Genomic DNA, 25,280 nt, shown 5'->3' on the forward strand with positions numbered 1-25,280 from the left:
GCAATTTAATTACAATTACAAGTCAACTAAATCAACTTGCAAAGGCGGCATAGTGGAGCAGCTGGTAGAGCCACTGCCTCAGCGCCAGCGTCCCGGGTTCAATCCTGACCTTAAGGTGCCATCTGTGTGTGGAGTTTGCACATTCTCCCAGTGACCACATGGATATCCTTTGGTTGCTCCAGTTCCTCCTGCATCCCAAGGACATGTGGGTTTGTGGGTTAATTGGCTACTGTAAATTGCCCCCTCGTGCACAGAGAGTGAGTGAGAAAGTGGAATAACATAGAACTAGTATGAACTACATGGTTGGTATTGACTCGGTGAACTGAAGGGCCTGTTTCCATGCTGTATCTTTAGGGGTGACATAGTGAAGTTGTTGCTTTACAGTGCCAGAGACCCAGGTTTGATCCTGACTAAAGATGCTGTTTATACGGTGTTTCTACGGGCCTGTTCCCACTCTGTGTCTCTAAACTAAACTAAGTCCTGGTGATGAATTAGTACCAGGATACAATACTCCATGCTGAAGTATTTATATTTGCTGCAGGTGAGTCAGGATGGCAAAGCTCTTCTCGATGTTCTGCAGCGACCTTTAAGCCCAGGAAATTCTGACTCCCTTACTGCAACTGCGAACTACTCCAAAGCAGTTCATCGGGTCTTGGACATTGTGCATGAAGTGTTGCACCACCAACGAAGGCTTGAAAGCATTTGGCAACACCGTAAGGTGCGACTACACCAACGGCTACAGCTGTGTGTCTTCCAGCAGGATGTCCAACAGGTAAGTGTTTGAATGATCAGATCTTGTCATTATCTCATTGGTGATTTGCTCACAACATTTATTGTGTCGTGAAATACCCCAAATTGCTTTGTGAGTGCATTGCCAAACAATATTTGACACCAAACCAACTGGAGGTATTGGAACAAAAGGTTAATTCGATAGGGCATTTGAAAGAAGGTAGAGAGCTGGCACTTTTTCAGGGTAACATAAACGCAAAAATCAGAGTCCAATGGTTAGTTTATAGTGGCATGGCGATGTAGTTAGTAGAGCTGCTGCCTCTTAATCCCAGCAACGTGCTTAATATGTTGAGGTGTGTGGTAAAATCTGGGGAGGGCAGGTAGGGGGTGGGGTGGAGGGAGTTGAAGGGACAATGAGAAAATAAAATAGGATTAGTGTTAATTGGTGGTGAATTAGAGAATGAGGGGTGATCTAATAGAGGTGCACAAATTATGAGAGGAATAGATCAGGTAAATGCACAGAGACCTTTGCCCAGAGCAGGCAACCAGATAATCAGGTAACCAGGTAAACGAGAACCAGAGGTGAGGGAGGAAGATTTGATAGGAATCTGTGGGGTAACCTTTTTACACAAAGGATGGTGGGTTTATGCAACAAGCTGCCGGAGGAGATGGTTGAGACAGGGATTATCATAACATTTAAGAGACAATTGGACAACACGAATAGGACAGGGTTAGAGGGTTATGGACAAAGTGAGGACAGGTGGAACTAGTGTGGATGTTGATCAGCATGGGCAAGTTGGGGTGAAGGGCCTGTTTCCACGCTGTTTGAAACTATGACTCTCTACTTTGCTTAATGGTTAATGCAGGCCGAGTGGACTGAATGGCTTGTTTCCATGCCGTTTAATATGTTATAAGGGAGCTGGGATACTTACGTGAATTATTATGGATTATATGCTGTTATGTAGTGAAGCAACAGTTAACATCACTGCAATCGCTTCTTGTTGACTTTATTGCAATATGAATAAAGCAACATTAAAAATAGGGGAAAATTTTTGTGCAGTGTGTTAGCTAAATACAAAAAGCAGAAAATAATTAATTGAAAATGAGAAAAGTATAGAAACTTAACCAGAAGAAATGAACTCTTGTCAAGCAGAAAAAAACTGCTTATGCTAGTTTCCAGGTCCTCTACTTGCGCACAGAGTGCGTGTTTTAAAACTTTTTTAAAAATTTCTTAACACAACACCTTTCTCTATAATGTTTTCAACAAAGTAATTTGCTCATTTTGTTTCATTCCAAACCAATTAGCATTTATTCCTCTCCATTTCTCCCTTTCAAAAATGGATGTATGCACAAAGTTTATTTTTGTCGAGTTCGCTCTCAACAACTTGCTTCCTGCCATTGTTTTTATTTTCCATTATCCCTGCATTTAGGTAGGAATTTGTCATCGTTTGCTTAAAGAGACAATATTAAAATGCAAGCACAATGCACTCGTCACTTTGGAAATTCAGTTCATCAAATCACTGGAACTGAATTTTGGAAGTGTTTTGCACTTACTGTATAGAAAATGTATATGAGGTGATTCTTTTCCCCTGTTTCTGCTGAGTTTAATCATTTAATCATTGTTTAGTCAATTGTAGTTTATCTCTTGCCAAAAACTTCCATTAATCTCTGATCTGATGTCAACACCTAATAAAATGTCAGCCTTCTTCCTGAGAAGGTAATCTTCCTGTATTAGTTCAATTGTATGGATGTGCAAGTAATCCTTCAATTATTTCAATGAATCCCTGCACTTAAATTTGATTCCTAGTTTTTTGGGGGGTTTTTCTCGATGGGTGGCACAGTGGCACAACGGTAGAGTTGCTGCCTTACAGCACCAGAGACCTGAGGTCAATCCTGACTATGGGTGATGTCTGTAAGGAGTTTGTATATTCTCCACGTGACCACGTGGGTTTTCCATGGGTGCTTGGAATGTTTCCTCCACACATTCCAAAGACATACAGGTTTGTGGGTTAATTGGCTTCTGTGAATTGTAAATTGTCCCTCGTGTGTAGGATAGTGCTAGTGTACGGGGTGATCACTGGTCGGCACGGACTTGGTGGGCCGCAGGGCCTGTTTCCGCGCTGTATCTATAAAAGTCTCTAAAGTCTAAAGATTTCTTGTCTTTAATAATATTGTATTGTGAGTTCACTTGTTCTCTTTGCCAATTTTGCTCCCGTCATACACATGTATGTATTCCAGCAACTGCGGCAACAACAACTTTCCAACTTTCCAGATTATTGAGCCCCGTGTCAACAATTAAATCTTGCTCCCATGAGCCATATTCTGTTTGTTGATGCTGTTGACATATGTACAATAGTTGTGCCTTAATCCCTATTTATTCCTCTAATGAGTTCCAGCACCAAACCTCTGGGAATTTCAGTTAATCCAAGCGCTCCTGATCTGAGATTTCCTTTCTACCTTTGGTACCTTTCATAAGGATCCATCTCTTAATCCACCTTTTCTACACAATTGCCTGTTCTCCATCTCTCAGCAGCGCTTTTCCATCTTCAACATAATTTCAGTTTCCACAGATCAGGCTCTTGCATTCCACATAGAGTCATACTGCATGGAAACAGGCCCTTCTGCCAACTTTCTCATGCTGACCAACATGTCCCGTCTACACTAGTCCCACCTGCTTGTGTTTGGCCCTTCTAAACTTGTCCTATCCATGTACCTGTCTAAATGTTTCTAAAATGTTGTGATAGTGTCTGTCTCAACTACCTCCTCTGGCAGCTTGTCCCATATACCCACCACCCTTTCTGTGTAAAAAACAAAAGTTACCTCTCAGGTTCCTATTAAATCTTTCCGCCCTCACCTTAAACATCTTACAGAGAAATCTTGTGGGTTCGTTTGGGGATCGTTTAAGTTGTTTGGTCACAGGATGCCCGAAATTTTTATTTTTGTGTGTGTCTCTATCCTTATTCCAGTCTGCCCCAGTGTGGATGTGACAGCAATGATAACTCCAAATTAAGAGTACACAAAATTGGAAGAATTGTTACTTCAGATGGATGGACCATTTAGATCTCAGGACTGTGGCACGGGAAAGACTTGAAAGGACAGGTGTGCATCCCCTGTGGTTACTTTGCTTTCCTCTCTTTCCCAGTACTGATGAAGGGTTAGCAATCTGAAACCATTGCTCTTTTTCTCTGTCCGCAGACCAGCTGAGCGTTTCCTGCACTTTCTCTTTTCTTTCAGATTTCCAGCATCAGCAGCATTTTTTTTTTCATTTTCAGTGATTACATTGTTCATGAGAGAGGTCCAGACCTAAGGCCATGCCTCTCTGGGAGTATGTCCTTCCACTGAAAGCCATGTCTGCTCTGAAGACCCTGACTTACCCTCAGTGACTACTTCTGCCTCCGGTGGCAGTGCTGCCAGTAATGTTACTATTGAGTCACCCATTGTATGAATATCCCATAGATAATTGCTGAGGAAAGCAGTCCCTGTCACTTACAGCATAGACTGTGCACTTCAGGAGTGCCCCATCAGATTAGAGTCATAGATTTAGTCTTGGTAGTTTAGTCTAGTTTAGTGTCATGTGTACTGAGGTACAGGGAAAAGCTTTTTTTGCATGCTATCCAGTCAAAGGAAAGACTCGGATCAGATTGGGTACAATACAGAAACTAGCCAGAAGATAGCTACATGAAAAGCTGGCGTAACTCAGTGGGTCAGGCAGCATCTCTGGAGAAAAGGAATAGGTCACGTTTCGGGTCGAGACCTTTCTTTAGACTGAGAGTCAGGGGAGAGGGAAAAGTGAGATATGAAAAGGTACATAGTGCAAGTGAATGAGAGATGCAAAAAACGATGAACAAGGTGGAGTATACAATAGTCCATTTTTGGCTGTGAGGAAGGTGATAACAGGTGATGCATACAGTGAAACTCAGCAGGACGACGATGAAACTAGTATGACGACCAGGGTAGGGGAGGGACGGAGAGAGAGGGGCTGCAAGGGTTACTTGCAGTTAGAGAAATCAATATTCATACTGCTGGGTTGTAAGCTACCTTTTGGCCCACCATATCCAAGCAGACCTTCCTGTCTATCCCTTTGGTTCACATCAGGTCTGTATCCGTCTATACCTTTCCTGTTCAAGTGCTTGCCAAATATGGTGATTGTATTTGATTCTACAATCTCCTCTGGCAGGAAGTTCCAGATATCCACCACTCTCTGTGTAAATAAAATCTTTGCCTTCTCTTAAATTCTCTTTAAAACTCCTTCCTTATACTTTAAACCTATATCTTCTTGGTTTTGATACATCTGTCATGGAAAAATAAAATTCTAGTTAATTACCCTATCTGTGTTTTAAATAAATTTATATATCCCTATATGGTCACCTCTCAGCCCTTAGAGCTTTCAGGGAAATTGCTACTTGGATATTCCAGTCCATCTTGAAGCCTTAACCTAGGGTAGATTGTGAAGCCAAGCATGAGTAAATGCAGGTGCTGAGAAAGATTAATTAATTCTACAATGTGCTTGGACTAATAGCTTGAACTATGGATGTGCATTTGTACAAGGAACTGAACAAGATCTCTGTCATGACATTTTTTTAAAAAGCTGCAACCGCTGGAAATCTGAACTGAAACATAAATTGCCAGATTCTCGAAGCAGGTGGGACAGCATCTGTGAGGAAAAAGAGAATTACGTACATGAGAAATGGAGAAAAGAGAAAACAAGTTGCAAGGAAGGTGAGAGAGGGATGATTAGAACAAAGGAAAGCAATCCAAGCTTTCCCCTTACCTCTCCCACAGGTTTTCCCATTGTCAGGCAAACGACCCTTTAAGTAGTGAGAAAGGCAACAAGCCAGCATGCTGTACCATGCCTGTCAACAAAGATCTGCAAGTTATCTCAGTGCAGGTGATGAACATGTACATGGATAGACAACGTTTAGAGGGATGTTGGCTGAATGGAGGCAAATGAGATTAGTTTAGATATGGCTCTTGGTCAGCATGAATCAGTTGGGCCGAAGGGACTGTTTCTGTGCTGTATAATGCTATGACTATGACAATATGTGTTGTGCAAATAACGATGTAACTTAGTGTGTGCCCGATAGCAGGCTAGATTCACGTGTGCCAATATTAATAATGCAAGGTTGTGCACTGAACAATGTTTGTGTCCCGTGGGATTTCACCTGCAAATGATCCCCAGTGCAATCTGTTCCAGGTAAAGTCAAAATTGGATTTAGCAATGCCTGAAAGAACAGATGCCATGCAATCTAATGTCAAGATGGGCTCCAATACCAAAGCAACAATTTCCTTGAAACCTGTGGAAAAAAAAGTATAATTTGCAACAAAACATATCTTTCCTAGCTGAATTTCCAAACGGTTACAACAGAAACTAGTCAAAACTTCAAGATCAGTGTCTGCAGAATGCTTGTTTGCTTCTAAGTTAGCCTCTATCAATTGTTGTTTGACCGGTGAGGCATGGTTGCCTGAGTTGAATTTTAACCAGCAACTTCAACACTTTAGAAGAGAAATGGAAGCTGATTGTCAGAAAGTTGTTGATACAGTTAGCTCATGTGAAAATAATTTCTTGCATTAATGTTATCATCACAAATGCAGATTTGTCTGTTAATAGAATTTCTGTTGTAAATGATTTACATATAAAATGAACAAAGAATGGATATCTGATTTCAGAATTATGATCAACTAAGCTGCTATTTCGATTTTTGTATTTAATGATTGCAACAACTGAACGGACTATTTTAGAATGAAACAAAGGCAGAAAATTCTGGAAATCCTTAGGACAAATCTACTGGAATGTTTTGAGGATGTAACTAGGAAAATTGACAGGGGAGAGTCAGTGGATGTGGTGTACCTCGACTTTCAGAAAGCCTTCGACAAGGTCCCACATAGAAGATTAGTGGGCAAAATTAGGGCACATGGTATTGGGGGTAGGGTACTGACATGGATAGAAAATTGGTTGACAGACAGAAAGCAAAGAGTGGGGATAAATGGGTCCCTTTCGGAATGGGAGGCAGTGACCAGTGGGGTACCGCAAGGTTCGGTGCTGGGACCCCAGCTATTTACGATATACATTAATGACTTAGATGAAGGGATTAAAAGTACCATTAGCAAATTTGCAGATGATACTAAGCTGGGAGGTGGTGTGAATTGTGAGGAAGATGCAATAAGGCTGCAGGGTGACTTGGACAGGTTGTGTGAGTGGGCGGATACATGGCAGATGCAGTTTAATGTAGATAAGTGTGAGGTTATTCACTTTGGAAGTAAGAATAGAAAGGCAGATTATTATCTGAATGGTGTCAAGTTAGGAGGAGGGGGAGCTCAACGAGATCTGGGTGTCCTAGTGCATCAGTCAATGAAAGGAAGCATGCAGGTACAGCAGGCAGTGAAGAAAGCCAATGGAATGTTGGCCTTCGTAACAAGAGGAGTTGAGTATAGGAGCAAAGAGGTCCTTCTACAGTTGTACCGGGCCCTGGTGAGACCGCACCTGGAGTACTGTGTGCAGTTTTGGTCTCCAAATTTGAGGAAGGATATTCTTGCTATGGAGGGTGTGCAGCGTAGGTTCACTAGGTTAATTCCCGGAATGGCGGGACTGTCATATGTTGAAAGGCTGGAGCGATTGGGCTTGTATACACTGGAATTTAGAAGGATGAGGGGGGATCTTATTGAAACATATAAGATAATTAGGGGATTGGACACATTAGAGGCAGGAAACATGTTCCCAATGTTGGGGGAGTCCAGAACAAGGGGCCACAGTTTAAGAATAAGGGGTAGGCCATTTAGAACGGAGATGAGGAAGAACTTTTTCAGTCAGAGAGTGGTGAAGGTGTGGAATTCTCTGCCTCAGAAGGCAGTGGAGGCCAGTTCGTTGGATGCTTTCAAGAGAGAGCTGGATAGAGCTCTTAAGGATAGCGGAGTGAGGGGGTATGGGGAGAAGGCAGGAACGGGGTACTGATTGAGAGTGATCAGCCATGATCGCATTGAATGGCGGTGCTGGCTCGAAGGGCTGAATGGCCTACTCCTGCACTATTGTCTATTGTCTATTGTCTATATATATATATATATTAAGATTGTTCCAATAAAAGGTCACTAAACTGCAATGTTAATTTTATTTATATATATATATGAGAAAGGGAGAGATATAAATAAAATTAACATTGCAGTTTAGTGACCTTTTATTGGAACAATCTTAATAGATTTCTGTCAAAATAACATTTAATGTTACGGAGAACGTGAAGATTTATAGCACTATTCTTAATTCAGTAAATTAATGGTACTAGTTAATGCTGTAACATAAGCAGTAATTACATAATAGCACAGCATGGGTAGTCTGTGAGAGTCCAAAGACTTTATTGTCTCTGTATTACACCCTAGAATAGATTTAATGATACAGCCTCTGGGCCAAACATTACCATTAAATGGCATAGCCTTTGTATAATCTGGGGTTTAATTTATCATACCACTGGGCCCCAAACTTCTTATGGTCTTGGGTAGGAAAATTGCATACTCTCAGTGAATTTGAGCAAAATTTTGTGTAGAATTGATTACACGAGACACAGCCCATTTCCCAACCTAATTGAAATTGTAGTCACACCACTACATCGTTCAAGATCCCGTCCATAAATTTTAAGATGAAAATATTGATGCTATCACAGCAATTAGTCTTTACTTTAGAGGTACAACGCAGAAACAGGCCCTTCGATCCACCAAGTCTGCACCGACTTTCCATCACCCTGTACAGTAGCACTATCCTACGCTAGGGACAATTTTACAATTTTACAATTTTTACGGAAGCCATTTAACCTAAAACCTGTACATCTTTGGAGTGTGGGAGGAAACCGGAGCTGGCAAAGAATGCCAACGTGGTCACAGGGAGAATGTACAAACTCCGTACAGACAGCACCTGTCGTCAGTATCGAACCCGGGTCTCTGGCGCTGTAAAGCAGCCACTCTTTCGCTGCACCACTTGCCCCACATTACTTAATATTTTGCAGAAAGTCCCACTGGGTCAGGTCTGCTGAAAACTGGGAGTCAGTCCTGTGTGCCAACCTTTGGTGTGCATTCACCCTAAAGAAAATTGATTCCTGTATCCCCAACTGAGGATTTTAGTGGTACTCAGTATAAGTAGAGATGGATTTCTTTTGTCGATACATCATTCTATACAGATTTATTGCAGTAAGTTATTTTAGCAAATAAGGTAAAGTTCCACAATATATAGAGGGGATATTAAGATATATAAAATAGGCAGCAGAAGTAAGACATATAGCTTTTCAATCCTAACATTAACCCCAATGTTTCATTATTCATTATCATCGTTCAGCTTATTTTAAAGATACAACATGGAAACAGGCCCTTTGGCCAACCGAGTCCAGACCAACCAGTGATCCCTGTACACTAGTTCTATCCTACACAATAAGAATAATTTACAGAATCCAATTAACCTACAAACCTACAGATCTTTTGAATGTGGAGGAAACTGGAGAACCTGGAGAAAACACACATGGTCACAAACCGCATACAGACAGCACCCCTAGTCAAGATCGAGCCCTAGTCTCTGGTGCTGTAAGGCAGCAGCTCTACCACTGTGCCACCCTGGCACATCGCTGATTCTTGATCTCGAGTCGATTTGCTGCCCAGTCCCAATCTCTTTGCTACCCTTGGTTCCAAACTCAATTAATCACAGCTTTGAATATATTCATTGCCGAGGCAGCCACAGCTTGAAGTCGAGCATCCGAAAGATTCATGGTTCTCAGAGCAAAGACATTTTCACCAATTTACATACTAAATATCGTACTCATTATCCCAAGACTGCCCCTAGGTAGCAGAAGCAGCGTTTCAGCATTAACCCTGTCGAGCCAGCTTTGATTTTTATATAAAATGACACAAAATGCTGGTGTAACTCAGCAGGTTAAGCAGCAACCCTAGAGAACATGGATAGGTAACATTTTGGGTTGAGACCCTTCTTCAGACTATCCATGTTCACCAGAGATACTGCAAGACCTGCTGATTACTCCAGCACGTTGTGCCCTTTTGTGTATTAACCAGCAACTGCAGTTCATTGTTTCTAGATTTTTATACAGATTAGTGAAATAACCTTTCATTCATCTAAATTATGAGATATAGGAAGGAGATAGAGAACTTACTAACATGGTGTCAGGACAATAACCTTTCCCTCAGTGTAAGTGAGATAAAGGAGCTAGTTATCGACTTCAGGAAACATGGTGGAGAGTATGCCCCAATTAGCATCAATGGTTCCAAAGTGGAAATAGTTGAGAGCTTCAAGTTCCTTTGTAATAATATTACCGATTATCTATCATGGACTGACCACATTGATGCCACAGCCAAGAAGACACACCAACGCGTCTACTTCCTGAGGGGACTGAGCAAATTTGGTATGTCTCCAATGACGCTTACAAACTTTTATAGATGCACCATAGAAAACATAATGTCAGGTTGCATCACAACTTGGTTTGGGAACAGCTCTATGCAACATTACAAGAAATTGCAGAGAGTTGTAGATTTAGCCCAGTCCATCACACAGACCAGACCTCTTCAATTAGTCCATCTACACTCTACGTTGCCTCAGAAAAGGAGCCAACAAAATCAAAGTCTTCTCCCACCCTAAACATTCCTCCAACTCCCTGCTTCTGTCCAGCAGAAGTTATAGAAGCTCAAATGCGTGCACCACCAGACTCAGGAACAGCCTGTTATCAGGCTTCTGAATGGTCCTTCTATAAGGTAGACGACTGTCCAATTCACTACCACATTTCGGACATGGGACCTTGTCTCTGGAACTGATGTGCTCCAATGTTGAGAACTCGATTCAACACTCTGTATCATCCCCTTTGCGCTACGTACCTAAGGGCGGCAAGGTGGCGCAGTTGTTGAGTTGCTGTTTTACAGCATTTTCAGCACCAGAGAACAGGGTTTGATACTGACTATGGCTGCTGTCTCTACAGAGTTTGTACATTCCCCCCGTGACCGTGTGAGTTTTCTCCCAGTTCTTTGGTTTCCGCCCACACGGGTTTGTAGGCTAATTGGCTTTGTATAAATGTAAACTGTCCCTAGTGTGTTTGTGTGTGTGTGTGTGTAGGATAGTGTTAATATGCAGGATCGTTGGTTGGTGCGGACTCAGTGGGCCGAAGGGCCTGTTTCTATGCTGTATCTGTAAACAAAACTAAACTAAACTACTGTACTTGAGTTTGACCGGATTGTATTTTGGTATAGTAAATCTGATCTGTTTGGCCAGCATGCAAAGCAAAGTTTTCACTACACGTGATAATAATGAACTTTCAAATAATAGAGGCACCATCCTACTCCCTTCATGGGATATCTAAGTCATCCAAGGGAACAGTTTCGTGAATCAATGTTACAGTGTATTCTTTCTTCGGTACAAATTGTGAATCGTACTTGATCATTTTACAGTTGTAGTCCAATTTCCATAATCTTGTATCTAAGCCAAAGATATAGAACGGAGCAAGATGGACCACTCGACCCTAAAAACCGTAGTACGTCATGGCGCCATTTTAGTAGGCTGAAACTTGCAGAAACATTTAAAAGGAAAAATAATAAAAATCTGTGAATTGATAGATGAGATATATTCTGCATTTTAATGGTATCATCACACATACTGTTCCCCCAAAACACTGATTACACTACGAGAGGCATAGCAAACTAAAATGGCGGACGTTCCGCCCCTTTGCGTGCTACACTTCAGTGTAGGCAATTTCAATGGAGTGGTTCATCTTGTTCCTCTAGTATCTTTGACGTAAACTGCCTTAGAACGGAATTTGGTTATCTAGTTACTTCATAACTTCCTGTAGTTTATCTACCAGTGCTCTTAAATTCCCATGTATATCGATAATTATTAGCTTTTAGCTATTAAAATGTATTCTTCTTAATTCAACTTCAGTCTGAAGAAGGATTCCAATCCAAAACGTCACCTGTTATTTTTTTCCACAGATGCTGCCCATCCTGCTGAGATACTCTAGCACTTTGTGTTATGCACTCATGTGTCTGACTGGTTTGATTTAATGTAGAACACAAAGTACTGGAGTAACTCAACAATTCAGGAAGCATGTCTGGAGGTGACGTTTGGATGCATTCACTCCATCCCCTCCCACCCCGCCCCACCCTGGTCATTCTTCTAGTTCCACTGTTTGCATCCCTGTATCCCTTCATTACCACCTCTTCCCCACCCAACAATGGGCCATTATGGGCTCCACCCTTCCTTGGTTATCTATAGACGGCCCTGATTTGTTCTGGCCTTTTCCTACCTCCAGTTCTCCACCTTCTACTTTCAGTCTGAAGAAGGGTCCCGACCCAAAACGTCATCCGTTCTTTTTTTTCCAGAGATTCTGCCTGATCCGCTGAGTTATTCTAGCACTTTGTGTCTATCTCATGACATCATGAGATAGACACAATCCTCCTCATGACATACAAAGCCCTCCATAACCTGGCCCCATCCTACCTGACTGACCTCCTCCACAGACACACTCCCACCCATACCCTCTGCTCTGCTGCTGCTAACCTCCTGTCCCCCCCCATCTGGACCAAACTCAGATCCTGGGGGGACAGGGCTTTCTCCATCGCTGCTCCCACCCTCTGGAACTCACTACCCCAAACCGTCAGAGACTCCTCCTCACTCACCACATTCAAAACATCACTGAAGTCTCATCTGTTCAGCACTGCCTTCAATCACTGACCGTTACCTCACCTTCTTTTTCCTTTTCTCTTCGTTTACTCATTTATCTATTTATTTTCTTTTATGTTTTAGTAAACCTTGTAAAGCGTCTTTGAGTGTTAGAAAAGCGCTATATAAATGTAATGCATTATTATTATTATATTATTATCTCCAGAGATGCTGCCTGACCTGCTGAGTTACTCCAGCACTTTGTATTTAACTGAAGATTCCAGCATCTGCAGTTCTTTGTGTCTATACTCACCTGCCCTGCAATCATAACCTCACACCCAATAACCAATTCAAATCTGCCTTCTCATCAAGGTAGTTAACTCTCCCCTGGATTAAAGTGTCCAAATAGCTTACAGTCTCTCCTGCTTTGACCAGGAAACACCAGGGTCTAATAACCAGTGAGTGAATTCTCCCACAACCATGAAAGAATGTTATTCATTATCACTGTGGAATGTATCCAGTTGAAACGGCATCAAATGTAAATTTACTTTTTATTATATACCAATCCAAATGTTCTTTACTCTTTTTTAAATTGAAACCAAAATTAGTAATTCTCTCTGGATGCATTTTTTAGGGGGGAAGGGGAATCTGCTAAACTGGAAAAAAAACAGAATACTCGGAGTGAAGTTAGAATATCCCATTAGGATCAAATTGTTACATTCCAGGCATACTGTGCAAATGTTGTACAGCACCATATGGACCAAATGAGGAATGCAAGGAGGAAGTCATTTAATTAATCAACCTGCTGTTAAAGAGCACCTGTGTTTTGAGAGAGAGCGCTGACAGAACAGTAGGTATAAAACAGTAGAAACACCACCAATGTGTGATATTGTTGTCCTGTAATGTATGCATATGTGTGCCCTCATGAGTATCACTGATTGTTGGATTTGAGCAGGGATTTCAACACTGTTGTTAAACCATCTTCCTCACTAATCTCTATGATTTAAAATATTATTTCCTAAATAGTCAATGATTTAGGAATACAGGCACTCCCTGACTTACAAAAAAAGGTGGCTTACATAAAGTCACACTTACGTAAGCAATTCTATAAGTCCACGGACGCCCACGTGGTCTCTGCATTGGTGGTCCTCCATGGTCTCCGCGTCGGAGCTACCTCCGTGGTCTCTGCATCGGATCTCTCCCCACAGTCCCTGTGTGGGAGCTCCCCCATGGTCTCTGTGTCGGAACTCCCCCCGTGGTCTCTGCATTGGAGCTCCCCTGTGGTCTCCATGGTGGTCTCCTCATCGAGCTCCCCCATTGTCTCTGCAGTGGAGCTTCCACCTGGTCTCTGAGTGGGAGCTCTCACGCGGTCCTTGTGAGGGAGCTCCCCCCGGTCTCTGTTTTGGAGCTCCCCCATCATCTCCACGTCAGAGCTCCCACGTGGTCTCCGCATCGACGCTCCCACATGGCCTCCACCTCAAGTAGTAAATTTGCACGTGCGCAGTAGCACTTCCATTTTTGATTTACGTAACGTCCGACTTACGCAAGGGTCCACGAGACATAACTCTTACGTGCTCCTCGAATAGAGTACACTAATTTCAGGAAAGAAGTTGCTGTTAAAATTCAATCACGCTTACATATTTATTTTTAGGTTTTTTTAATATAGACTACAAGATCAAATATTTGGCAAATCAAATCATTATCTGTAAAAAACATGTGATTGCTTTAACACAGTTCCAAAACAACCCAATGAATATCATTTAATGTACAAGTAAAAAACATGCAAGGGAATTGCAACTAATCAATGTTCTTCAGCCATTTTTGATCATTGGCCTTTTTCCCGTCTGCCGCCAGGAAGTGTTTTTTTCAGCACAGATCGATAGCTGTAAAAATGCTAAGTGATATAGACCAACGGCGATCAGAGACGAGACGCTTATGTGCTCATTCCTGTTCTTTTCACTTGCAGACACTCAGCTCAAAAACACTGACCGTATCAGGGAAGGAAAAACAGATCATAAGTAAGAGGGAAGAAAAAATAAATCATCAATAAAGGTTTCGTGAGAATGAAATCTATTTTGTAGGTCCGGTGGGAATTGCCGAAGTAGATAGAATCGGGCAATAGAAGTACCAGATGTCAGGAGGGTTGATAATAGATCAGTGATCTAATGTTATGTTGGGAACAGGAAGGCCAGTGTTTTGGGAGCAATGGCTGCAGATAGCTGCATGAGACTGGAAGATATAACTAATGTCATGCACAAAAGGGTGAGCCTGTGGCAAGATATGACAATAAGGATGGAAATGAAATCAAATACAGATTGACAATGATGGGTTTAGAACAGACTGGACCAAGTGGACCCTTTGGGCCCAAACCACTCTTGCATTGGTGCTGCACCCTCTCCTCCCCCACTCCCCCCCTCCCTCCACCTCCCTCCCCCTCCACCACTCCACCCCTCCCTCCCCTCCTCCACCCCCTCCCTCCTCAACCCCCACCTCCCCTACCCTCTCCTTCCCTACCCTCTCCTTCCTACCCCCCTCCCCCCTCCTTCCCCAACCCCCACCTCCCCAACCCTCTCCTTCCTCCCCCCACCTCCCACTCCCACTCCCCCTTCCCCCACTCCTCCCTCCCCTCTCCCTCCTCTCCCCCCCTCTCCCCCTCCCACCACACCCTTCCCTCTCCTCCCCCTCCCTCCCCTCCCTCCACCCCCTTTCTCTTTCCCTCACCTCCCTCCCTCGGAGATAGATTTAAACTTTAAAATGTGAATAAATTAAAAAATATAACACCGCTTCCAATGAAACCGCTTCCATTAGCACCAAAGGGACGACGGTGAGTAAGGTGGGCCTAAAATTGTTGCGCTATCGTGCACCGTTTTAGCTGTAGTTCAGGAACAAACAAACGAGAGTTTTAGTGTATAGATGGGATTGTAGGCAACATTTTCTTGTAGAAGTTGAAACGCCTAAGCGGAGAAGCAGGAAGATTTGTTGAGAAAGGTTGGAAGAGCTGACTTTAAGGCACGGATTGAGCATTTGGTGGCAGAACGCAGAACATGGAACTGTACATCAGAGGCCTCCTCATCTGTATTAACCTATTACCTGCCATGCTTTGTCCTGACCCTAATCGCTTCTCCAGTTTTCTCCCTCCCCACCCGCCCACAATCAGTCTGAAGAAGGGTCCCAAGCCGAAACTCCAGCGCTTTGTGTCTTTTTTTAACAATAAACCTGCATTTGCGGTTCCAACAATCATAACGACAAATTTATACCACTGGGTGAGGGTGGTGGATGTAGAATTAAATATAGACTTGGAATAGACTCTGGAGAAAAGGGAAGGGTGACATTTCAGGTCAGAACTCCCTCTTCAGACTGCAAGTAGAGGGGGCGGGGAACTGAAGGTAGAAAAAGGGCATTTTGTGTCTATCTTCGGTATAAACTAGCATCTGCAGTTCCTTCATACACCTGTGATTCCTTTGCCTATTCTCCATTTTACCAGGAGATTGCTGGACCGAGGACTTACTGGCCCATGCTCTGCTGCCTCTGCCTCTGCCTCTGCCTCCAGATCGCTGACATCTGCCTCTGCCTCCAGATTGGTTTTCAAATTACAGCACACCCTGGAGTTAATAATGCATAGCATTCAGGGAAAACCAGTCTTGCAGGGTTTTTTAAAATCTTAACTTCATCCTCCACCCTCTGTGACTCACCACTCCCCCTTCTGCTTGCAATAAATGTGGGAGCCATCCTCTTCTATCAACTCGACCCACGTCTTCTATGCTTGATTGTTGTGGAGTGCAGTCATGAATAATGAATAGTGGGAGAGATGAAAGAGTAATTTTGAGATAAACAATATGCTTCAGGAGTTTCAAGAGAAAGAATGGGCAGGAGAAATGAATTAGATTTAATAGAAGCTGGACAGGGGAGTATTGGTGGGGGAACAGTCTTCACTGAAATATCTTGTACATTGAGTCTGAGAAGAGGGTTGGAAAGAAGAGATAGTTGAGAGTGTAAATAGAATATGAAGGCTTTTTTCCATTTTTCCCTGATTTTAGAAACAAATAAGACAAATAAGGTATGCAAAATGTAAGAGAATAAACACCTTTTTAGCCTATTAAAAAATAGTTATGTCGAACATTTATTATATTTGTTGTATTTGTAGGTTTTCAGGTTTATCAGTTACAGCATTATGTTCAATTGAGATTTTATTCTGCCTGCTTCTGGTAAAGTACATGTAAGAAAATATATTCAAGGAGCTCCACCTTGTGGCTTTGTTTACAATAATTTATTTGGGAATGAGTATACATCTGGTTAATTGAATTTTCTTTGTGAAACATAAAGCTAGTGATCATTTGAAGCACTGTGCTCCCGAATGGGAAATCTGGTTTTGAATGCTGGTTTTGATTGAAACGCACTGAGAATTCCCAAAGTGGGAAAGAGATATAATTTGTCTCAGCCAAGCTAACTTGACAGTCGCTTCAGGCAGGCATAGGCTAGAAACCAAAGAGTAGATATGATCTCCAGCTAATATCTTCCAGCAACAGCTGTACTCTATCTTAACAACCTCTATGACTAACTACTTGATTTCTTGATGCCACTCATTTGGGTTCTCGTGAAAAGACACAGAGTGGTGGAGTGACTCAGCGGGTCAGACAGCATCTCTGGAGAAAACAAATAGGTGATATTTTGGGTCAGGACCTTTCTTCAGACTGGGTTATCAAGAAACTGCTCTCTGTTTGGCCTTCGTGTTCCAGTTGTTTGTTGATTGAATGTTGATTGTTGATTAGGGCGGTATGGTGACGCAGCGGTGGTGTTGCTGCTTTACAGCGCCAGAAACCCAGGTTCAATTCTGACTACGGTTGCTGTCTGTACAGACTTTGTACATTCTCCCAGTGAACCCGTGGGTTTTCTCCAGGTGCTCCAGTTTCCTCCCACTTCAAGGACCTACAGGGTTTGTCGGTTAATTGGCTTAGATAAAAATGGAAAATTGTCCCTATCGTGTAGGGCTAGTATATGGGGATTGGTGGTCGGCGTGGACTCTGTGGGCCAAAAAGAATGTTTCCGTGCTGTATCTTTAAACTTAACTAAACGAAAGAAGCCCCTTTCCTCTCTCTAGTGTTTTGGGAAAGACCAATTTCATGTGGAAGAAATCCCTGTCTCCTCCATGGGAGTGACAAACCAGGATTATCTGGTGGTCGGTGACTGTTGAGTTAATGGTGTGCTGGACTTTTCATAGACTGAGAGGTTAATGATGCCGTATTGGCCAGAGAAATGTTTGGGGTGTTTGGGGAGAACAATTCTGTTTCTCCTGACCTACAATGAGTTAAAAAACAGCAACCTTTTAAAACTTACCTGTTCCTGATGTTGGGGGAGTCCAGAAGCAGGGGTCACAGTTTAAGAATAAGGGGTAGACCATTTAGGACTGAAATGAGGAAAAACTTCTTCACCCAGAGAGTTGTGAATCTGTGGAATTCTCTGCCACAGAAGGCAGTGGAGGACAATTCACTTGATGTTTTCAAGAGAGAGTTAGATTTAGCTCTTGGGGCTAAAGGGATATGGGGGAAAAGCAGGAATGGGGTACTGATTTTAGATGATCGGCCATGATCATAGTAAATGGCGGTGATGTCTCAAAGTGCCGAATGGCCTACTCCTGCACCTATTTTTCGATGTTTCTATGTTCCACTCGCCAGTTGAAACTTTCTGTCTTGTTGTTGCTAAGTAGCTGATTTTTAAAAAAATCATAAGAATGTGGGAGAGTATGCTGCCTTGCTCTGACTATTTCATGGTCTTTACTGAGCTTTAGTTCCTTCCTCCTTGATCTCCATGTTCCACAGTTCCCAGTTATGGATTGTCATTGTGTGCAGGAAAGAAATGCAGATACTGGTTTAAATCAAAGGTAGAGTTGAGGGAGTAATTGCTGGAGTAATTCAGCAGCACAGGCAGCATCTCTGGAGAGAAGGAATGGGTGACGTTTCGGGTCGAGACCCCTCTGAGACCAGTCTGAAGTTCAGTTTGAAGTAGGGTCTCGACCCGAAATGTCACCCATTCCTTCTCTTCAGAGATGCTGCCTATCCCACTGAATTACTCCAGCATTTTGTATCTACCTTTGATTTAAACCAGCATCTGCAATACTCTAGCATTTTGTGTCTACCTATGGATTGTTATTTATTGTCGGCATTCAAGACTAAGATCAATATAGTTTTAGACACTGGGAAATGGGAGCCGCTCCAGAATCACAATAACTGCTGCCAATGTTATTCTGGCTGGGATTTGAGCAGTGTACTTGGTTTTTACCTGTCCCATTGCCGATTAATCTATCCATTTAGACTTCGACTTCTACAAATAAATCAGTAACTTGCCACACTCATGGATGCAAATGATTGTGAAATTATACTTCCCAATTAGGATTTTGCACTCCTGAGGTTTAGGAGTTCTGTGGGAAGATGGGTCCAGATAATCTATTAGTGAGCACTTTGGGTATATTGTATATGTTGAGGGAATAATGCAAAAAATCGATTTATGGTTTGTTGATGATTGAGATAAGCATTTGTGTAACTGGAGAATCTGAATAGGATTATTCCCATTTTCTGGTGAGGAGGACAGTGGGGAATATTTGGTTTAGAGATGCATTATTGCAAACAGGCCTTTCAGCCCACCAAGTCCATGGCGACCATTGATCACCCATTCACACTCATTCTATGTTATCCAACTTTATCATCCACTCCCTATCAACTAGTGGCAATTTACAGAGGCCAATTAACCTACAAACCTGCACTTCTTTGTGATGTTGGAGGAAACCAGAGCACCCAGAGGAAACACGTATAGTGACAGGGAGAACTTGCAAACTATACACAGACAGCAACCGAGGTCAGGATCTTATCCAGGTCTCTGATGCGGTGAGGCAGTAGGTTTACCAGCTGTGCCACCATGGCACCATTCAGGGCTCTAATTCCCTGCCATTGTCAGTGTTCCATAGTGATCCCACTAGATCAACCCTATTGCATGTCAATTTACTGAGGCTTACCCACTTACCCAGGTTAGGCAGCATTTCTGGAGAACATGGATAGGTGATGTTTTGGGTTTGCACCCTTCTTTAGCTATCCATATTCTCCAGAAATGCTGCCTAACCTGTTGAGTTACTCTAGCCCTTTTTATCATTCCCTTTTAGCCTTGCTAGCTGCTTGCCGTACCAGCATACAATGGATGTGTAACATTGTTTGAATTCCCAGAGAAGTCTAATCAATTAGTCAGTGTCATGTCATCGCCACCCCCTACTTCACTCCCTCCTTCTCCCCCCATCCCACCCCTGCCCATCCATGGTTTTCTGGGCCAGATGGCACACTTTGAAGAAAAATTAGCATTCAGCTGACCTGACAAAACCCCTCCAGGGGTCAGTGACACTGTAGTCAATCAGCCAGATACAAATCCCCATTCACTAGCTTTACACTGGTTTTCCTGACGGAAAATAGTGACGGGCACTTTGCGTTTATCTTCCAATGGTGCTTGTTAATCTTTAGTTAATCCTTATGGAGTTAATCACCTTGAAAGACAGCTTTGATTAATGGAATAGTATTAATGATAAACTGGCGCCTAATGACTTGTCTGGAAATATGTTTAGAAATGTAGCTTTTAGGATAAGACCATTACATCCCAGTACCTCTTGTACCAGCCAAGTAAATTGTGGTTGGTCGGTACCTTAGCAATTACCTGTATGTATATATTTACCTTCATGCCCTTACCTAACAAAAATCTATTTATCAGTCTTGAAAATTTCAATTGACCCAACAACCAAACCTTTTTGGAGCAGCTTGTTTTTATATTATCATTTTCAGTTTAGTTAGTTTAATTTAGTTTAGTTTATTATCACGTGTACTGCAATACAGTGAAAAGATTTTGTTGTGTGCTATCCAGTCAGCGGAAAGACTATATACGATTACAATCGAGCCATCCACATTGTACAGATACAGGATAAAGGGAATAACCTTTTGTGCAAGATAAAGTCCAGTAATGTCCGATTAAAGATATTCCGAGGGTCTCCAATGAGATAAATGGTAGCTCAGGACCGCTCTTCTGTTGTTGATAGGATGGTTCAGTTGCCTGATAACAGCTGTGAAGAAACTGTCCCTGAATCTGTAGGTGTGTATTTTCACACTTCTTTACATGCCTGATGGGAGAGAGGAGAAGCGGGAGTGAGACTCTTCCTTGATTATGCTGGTGGCCTTGCTGAGGCAGTGTGAAGCGTAGATAGAGTCAATGGAAGGGAGGTTGGTTTGTGTCATGGTCTGGGTTGCATTTACTAAGGACATTTGCCTTTAGATAATTGGCCAGCTCCAGTGATTCTTATTCTCAAGTGCCTGTTTCCCCATCTGCTTCCAAAGGCCACTGAGTGAACCATTCACTACAGGCACATTTCCGTTCTCAGCTGCAGGACATGTAAGGAATATCAGTAATCACTCCTCCACCTAATTGTTTGCACCTTCCATTCCTAGTGAGAAATCTTTAGATACATAATAAAAAGTCTGAGCCTGTAAAAAAGTTAGTCCACATAAGACGCGCAGGAAATATCTTTTCTCAGCAACATTTGCCATTTGCCATGAAGTTGTGCTTCATCACTTCAAATGCTAGTGTAGTTAAAATTTTGCAAGTAAAATAACTCAAGGCATTAACCAAAAGTAAATTTAACTGCGTAGTAAATTTCAGACTATTTTAAAATTGTATTACTTTTATGTGTAGAGGGATGCAATGCAAAATTGGCAGTAGTTAGATGTACTTTTATATTTGAAGGTCAGCTGCTTTTGTTTATTAAATGTGAAATGCGTTGTTTTGTTTTAGCAACGAAGCATATGGCACAACTGTGGTTAACAAAGCTTAAAATAATACGATCATTAAGAGTGTACGAGCGAGGAACTATAAAATATGTGGGCTATTAACAATTTGGAAGCTGAAAGCAAAAAGTGGCTTAAGATAAAAATGTTTTAAAAAATGCAGTTGCCATCTGGTCCATTTCACTGATGGATCTTAAACAGTGAATCATAAGAACTGAGATTTTTGTAGGCAGGCATGCATTTTGGCTCTGTGGTTTTCTGTTTATTTGGGAAGGTGAGGGGGTGGGAAGGTCAGCTCAGGATATTTAGCATTATGTGGTCTGAAAGCGGCAATCGCTGCTGATAAAAACCTATTGTTTTAATTTTGTAAGATTTATTCAGAATTAAAAAATATATACAAACCAAAACCCATGCAAAGACTCTTCGAGTTATAGAATTATACAGCGTGGAAATAGGTCCTTCATCCCAACTTGTCCACGTTGACCAACATGCCCCACCTACACTAGTCCCACCTGCCTACATTTGGCCCATATCCCTCTAAACCTATCCTAACCATGTATCTGTCCAAATGTTTTTTAAACATTGTGATAATACTGCTTCAACCCCCTGTGGCAGCTCATTCCATATACGGAACAATATTTGTGCGTAAAAAAGTTGTCCCTCAGGTTTATTATGAAATCTTTCACCCCTCACCTTCAAGCTATGTACTCTGGTTCTCGATTCCCCTACTCCAGGTAAAAAACTGTGCATTTACCTGCTCTATCTCTTCATCCATTCTTGTTTCTTGCTGGACATTCAGTAGTGCATGCTCAGTAGTGTTCACACCTATCTTTAAAGAAACCACCGTTGCCGCTCATGGCTCCCTTGGGTGATATCCCTTCCCCTATTTGAGGATTGTCCCCAATGGACTCTGCCCCTCAATGTCCAGCAGTGGTAGGATCCAAAATCATGGTACTTTGAGGTGGAAAAAAATCATATGCTGTACTTTAAGTTCTAAGAGATTTGTGCGGGTATTTAGAAGGAATGCAAGTTGAGGTACAGCTAGTTTGGGACCTGGTGTAATTAGATTAACCTTCATTTCTGATGAGTCACCCAATTATTTGGCTCCACGAAGATAGATTTTGTAAGGAACGCTGAGTAATTTGTGGTTTACCGCCCCTGAAGTAAACTAACATTGCAACCATTTGCACAATACTTGTTGAATTTTCAAAGGAAGCTTCTTCGGAAAGCTCAGCAACCTTCTGATGCCCTTTGCAATTGCAGCTTGCACAATTTGGCACAGGGGAGGAGGAAATCACAGGTCCTCATCAAGCACTTCCCCCTCCCTAAACAGCACGTTGGGCCTGGTGTGTTGCAACACTGTCCTGTGAAGTTTAATTTGACTTTCAAAAAAGAGGTTGCCACCATTTTGTAACTTCCTTTGCTGAACCTTTTCCTAAGGCATAGATAGGGTCAGAATCTTTTTCCCAGGGTGGAAATGTCAAGGACCAGAGGACAGCTTTATGGTGAGAGGGGCGATGCTTAAAGGATATGTGTGGCGCAAGTTTTTTACACAGAGTGTGTCGAGTGCCTGGAATGAGTGCCATAGGTGGTGGTGGAAGCAGACACGATAATAAATTTAAGAGGCTTTTAGACAGGCACATGCACATGAATATACAGGGAATTAAGGTATATGGATCAGGTGCAGGCAGACAAGGTTAGTTTAACTTAGCATCATGTTCAGCAAGGACATTGTGGGCTGATGGGCCTGCTCCTGTGGTGTACTTTTCTGTGCTCTATGTCCATCCTTAAGTTTGTGATTCTTTCTGATTTGGTTTTAGTGCCCTCATTGTCAAGACTACCTAAAAGTTCACCATTGAATGTCACATCAGCAAAATCGAAATTTTGAAATTATTTTACTCTAGTTTAGTTTAGAGATACAGAATGGAAACAGGCCCTTCGGCCTACTGTGTCCATGCCGACCAATGATACCTGTAGACTTGTTCTATCCTACACACCAGGGACAATTTACAGAAGCAAAATTAACCTACAAACCCGCACATCTTTGGAATGTGGGAGGAAATTAGAGCACCCCAAGAAAACCCACGCAGTCACAGGGAGAACATACAAACTCTGTACAAACTCTGTAGCCAGGATCGAACCTGGGATTCTGGTGCTGTAAGGCAGCAACTCTACCGCTGTGCCACTGTGCTGCCTTGATCTGTAGAACATAGCCATGAGATGTGATTGGATATTGATATATCAATATACTGAACGATTGAATGTGTAAGTCAAAGTAAGTGACAAGATGATAGAGGGAAACACAGAGCTATCAATGACCAATGTTTTGCCTTGACACTGATATTTTCATTTGTTCAACATTTCAAAATTGGGGGTGGGCGATGGGGGTGGTGCTGATATCTGAGGCACAATGGAGGCTGGTCTGAAGCACACATCTGAAGATAATTCAGGATGTCTGGTTGACTAGGACCACGTCTTATGGTGGGAATTCGTGGAGGTGGTAGTTTTGTTTGAGAACCTTTTATAGGGGTGCATGGAGTTAGCCAATATAAGATAAGGAATTCAAGAAATGAAGGACTAACGGTAGAGGTGTTTGGCAATTGGGTCTAATTTCCCCTGCTCAGCAACAATTAAGTATTTCATTTGTTGCATGAGACATGCAAATGCAACTCAAAATGAAAACTGCCCAGTTGAATATCCGGAGTGATACAAAACAGATTGTTTTACATTTCACTCTATGCAAAGTCAATTTTTAATTGCAAAGCATGATCAAATTTCCACACCTGAAAGGGTCAGGAGTGGAACTATGTAGCAATATGCCGAGATAATTGAAAGAAAGAATGTTGATGGAGGGCAGGGCAGTATAAACCAGGGAAGAAAGATCACAAACATTTTGCAGGCTTGTTAATTTACAGAAGGTCACAAGCATAGACTGTGAAAAGATCATAGAAAAATGAAGCAGAGTTGAGAACTTTATGTTTGTTTTATTGAGGAACCAGGAACCTTATAGATTAATAAACATGGGCTGGTGAATAATGGTGCTTTCATATCGGGAGCAGAATTTTAGATGTGCTGAAGTTTTTGGAGAGTGGAGAGAGTATCTAGCCAAGAGAATATTAAACGTTCAATGTCCTTAAGGCATGAAGTAAGATTTCAATAGCAGATAGAAAGAGGTAGGGACAGAGACAGGGATGTTACGTTTGTTGGAGAAGGTAGCCTTTATAATTGAAAACATATACAGGATAGGAAGCCTGGCTCAGAATCAAAATGAACAGCGTTTTGGAATTAGTGTGGAGAATAAAAAAATTAAAGAGGAGGTGAAGGATGATGTTTTTCAGTCTTGCAGTATTTAACCAGGGTAAATGGATAGACCCATCCAACTGCCTTGCAAATAGTGTTTAGAAAGGCAGTAAGAAAGCCTGCATTCTGTTGGAACTTGAAAATATGAATGACATCAAGAGGGGCAGTATGAAAGTTAGGAGAAGGTTAAGAAGAGACACCAGAGTTAAGTGTGTGAGGATGTCTGGAATAGGATAATTGGGAAAGGCACTAGGTAAGTAATCCCTTTGCTTCTGAACTGTACAGTGGAGAAGAACATTTGAGGTAAGTCACGTTGTTGCTAATATCAATGCCTACAGTGAGATCAAGAAAGTTGGAGTGATTGCGAACATGATCACAGTTTTCATTTGTGCCTTCAATTGGATTTATTTTTGTGACAGGAATGGAAATACAATTGGAGATATTCGATCATGGTGTTGTGGCAAATACAGATATATGTTTAGAAAGTCACAATATTTCAATCACTTGGAGAGGAAACAACATTTAATTCGTTTAGTTTAGTTTATTGTCATGTGTACCGAGGTACAGTGAAAAGCTTTTTGTTGCATGCTATCCAGTCAGTGGAAAGACTATACATGATTACAATCAAGCCTTCTACAGTGCACAGATGCAGGATAAAGGGATTAACATATAGTGCAAGATGAAGTTCATGTTATAGGAGCAGAATTAAGCCATTCGGCCCATCAAGTCTATTCCGCCATTTAATCATGGCTGATCTATCTTTCTCTCTCAGAGTATGCATGTATGAAGTCCAGTAAAGTCCAATTAACTATAGTCCG

General features: G+C 42.0%; 1 protein-coding gene across 1 annotated transcript in view; it reads left to right on the forward strand.

Annotated features, from left to right (window-relative positions):
- The window catches only part of LOC144595940 (kalirin), a 351,636-nt gene that overhangs the window by 243,987 nt on the left and 82,369 nt on the right, over positions 1–25,280 (forward strand). Inside the window, exon 9 of the mRNA XM_078403892.1 lies at positions 542–772. Coding sequence (XP_078260018.1) covers positions 542–772 — 231 coding nt within the window. The remainder of the gene's footprint in view (positions 1–541; positions 773–25,280) is intronic.

This window comes from Rhinoraja longicauda, chromosome 8, assembly GCF_053455715.1.
Source record: "Rhinoraja longicauda isolate Sanriku21f chromosome 8, sRhiLon1.1, whole genome shotgun sequence".
Lineage (NCBI taxonomy): Eukaryota > Metazoa > Chordata > Chondrichthyes > Rajiformes > Arhynchobatidae > Rhinoraja > Rhinoraja longicauda.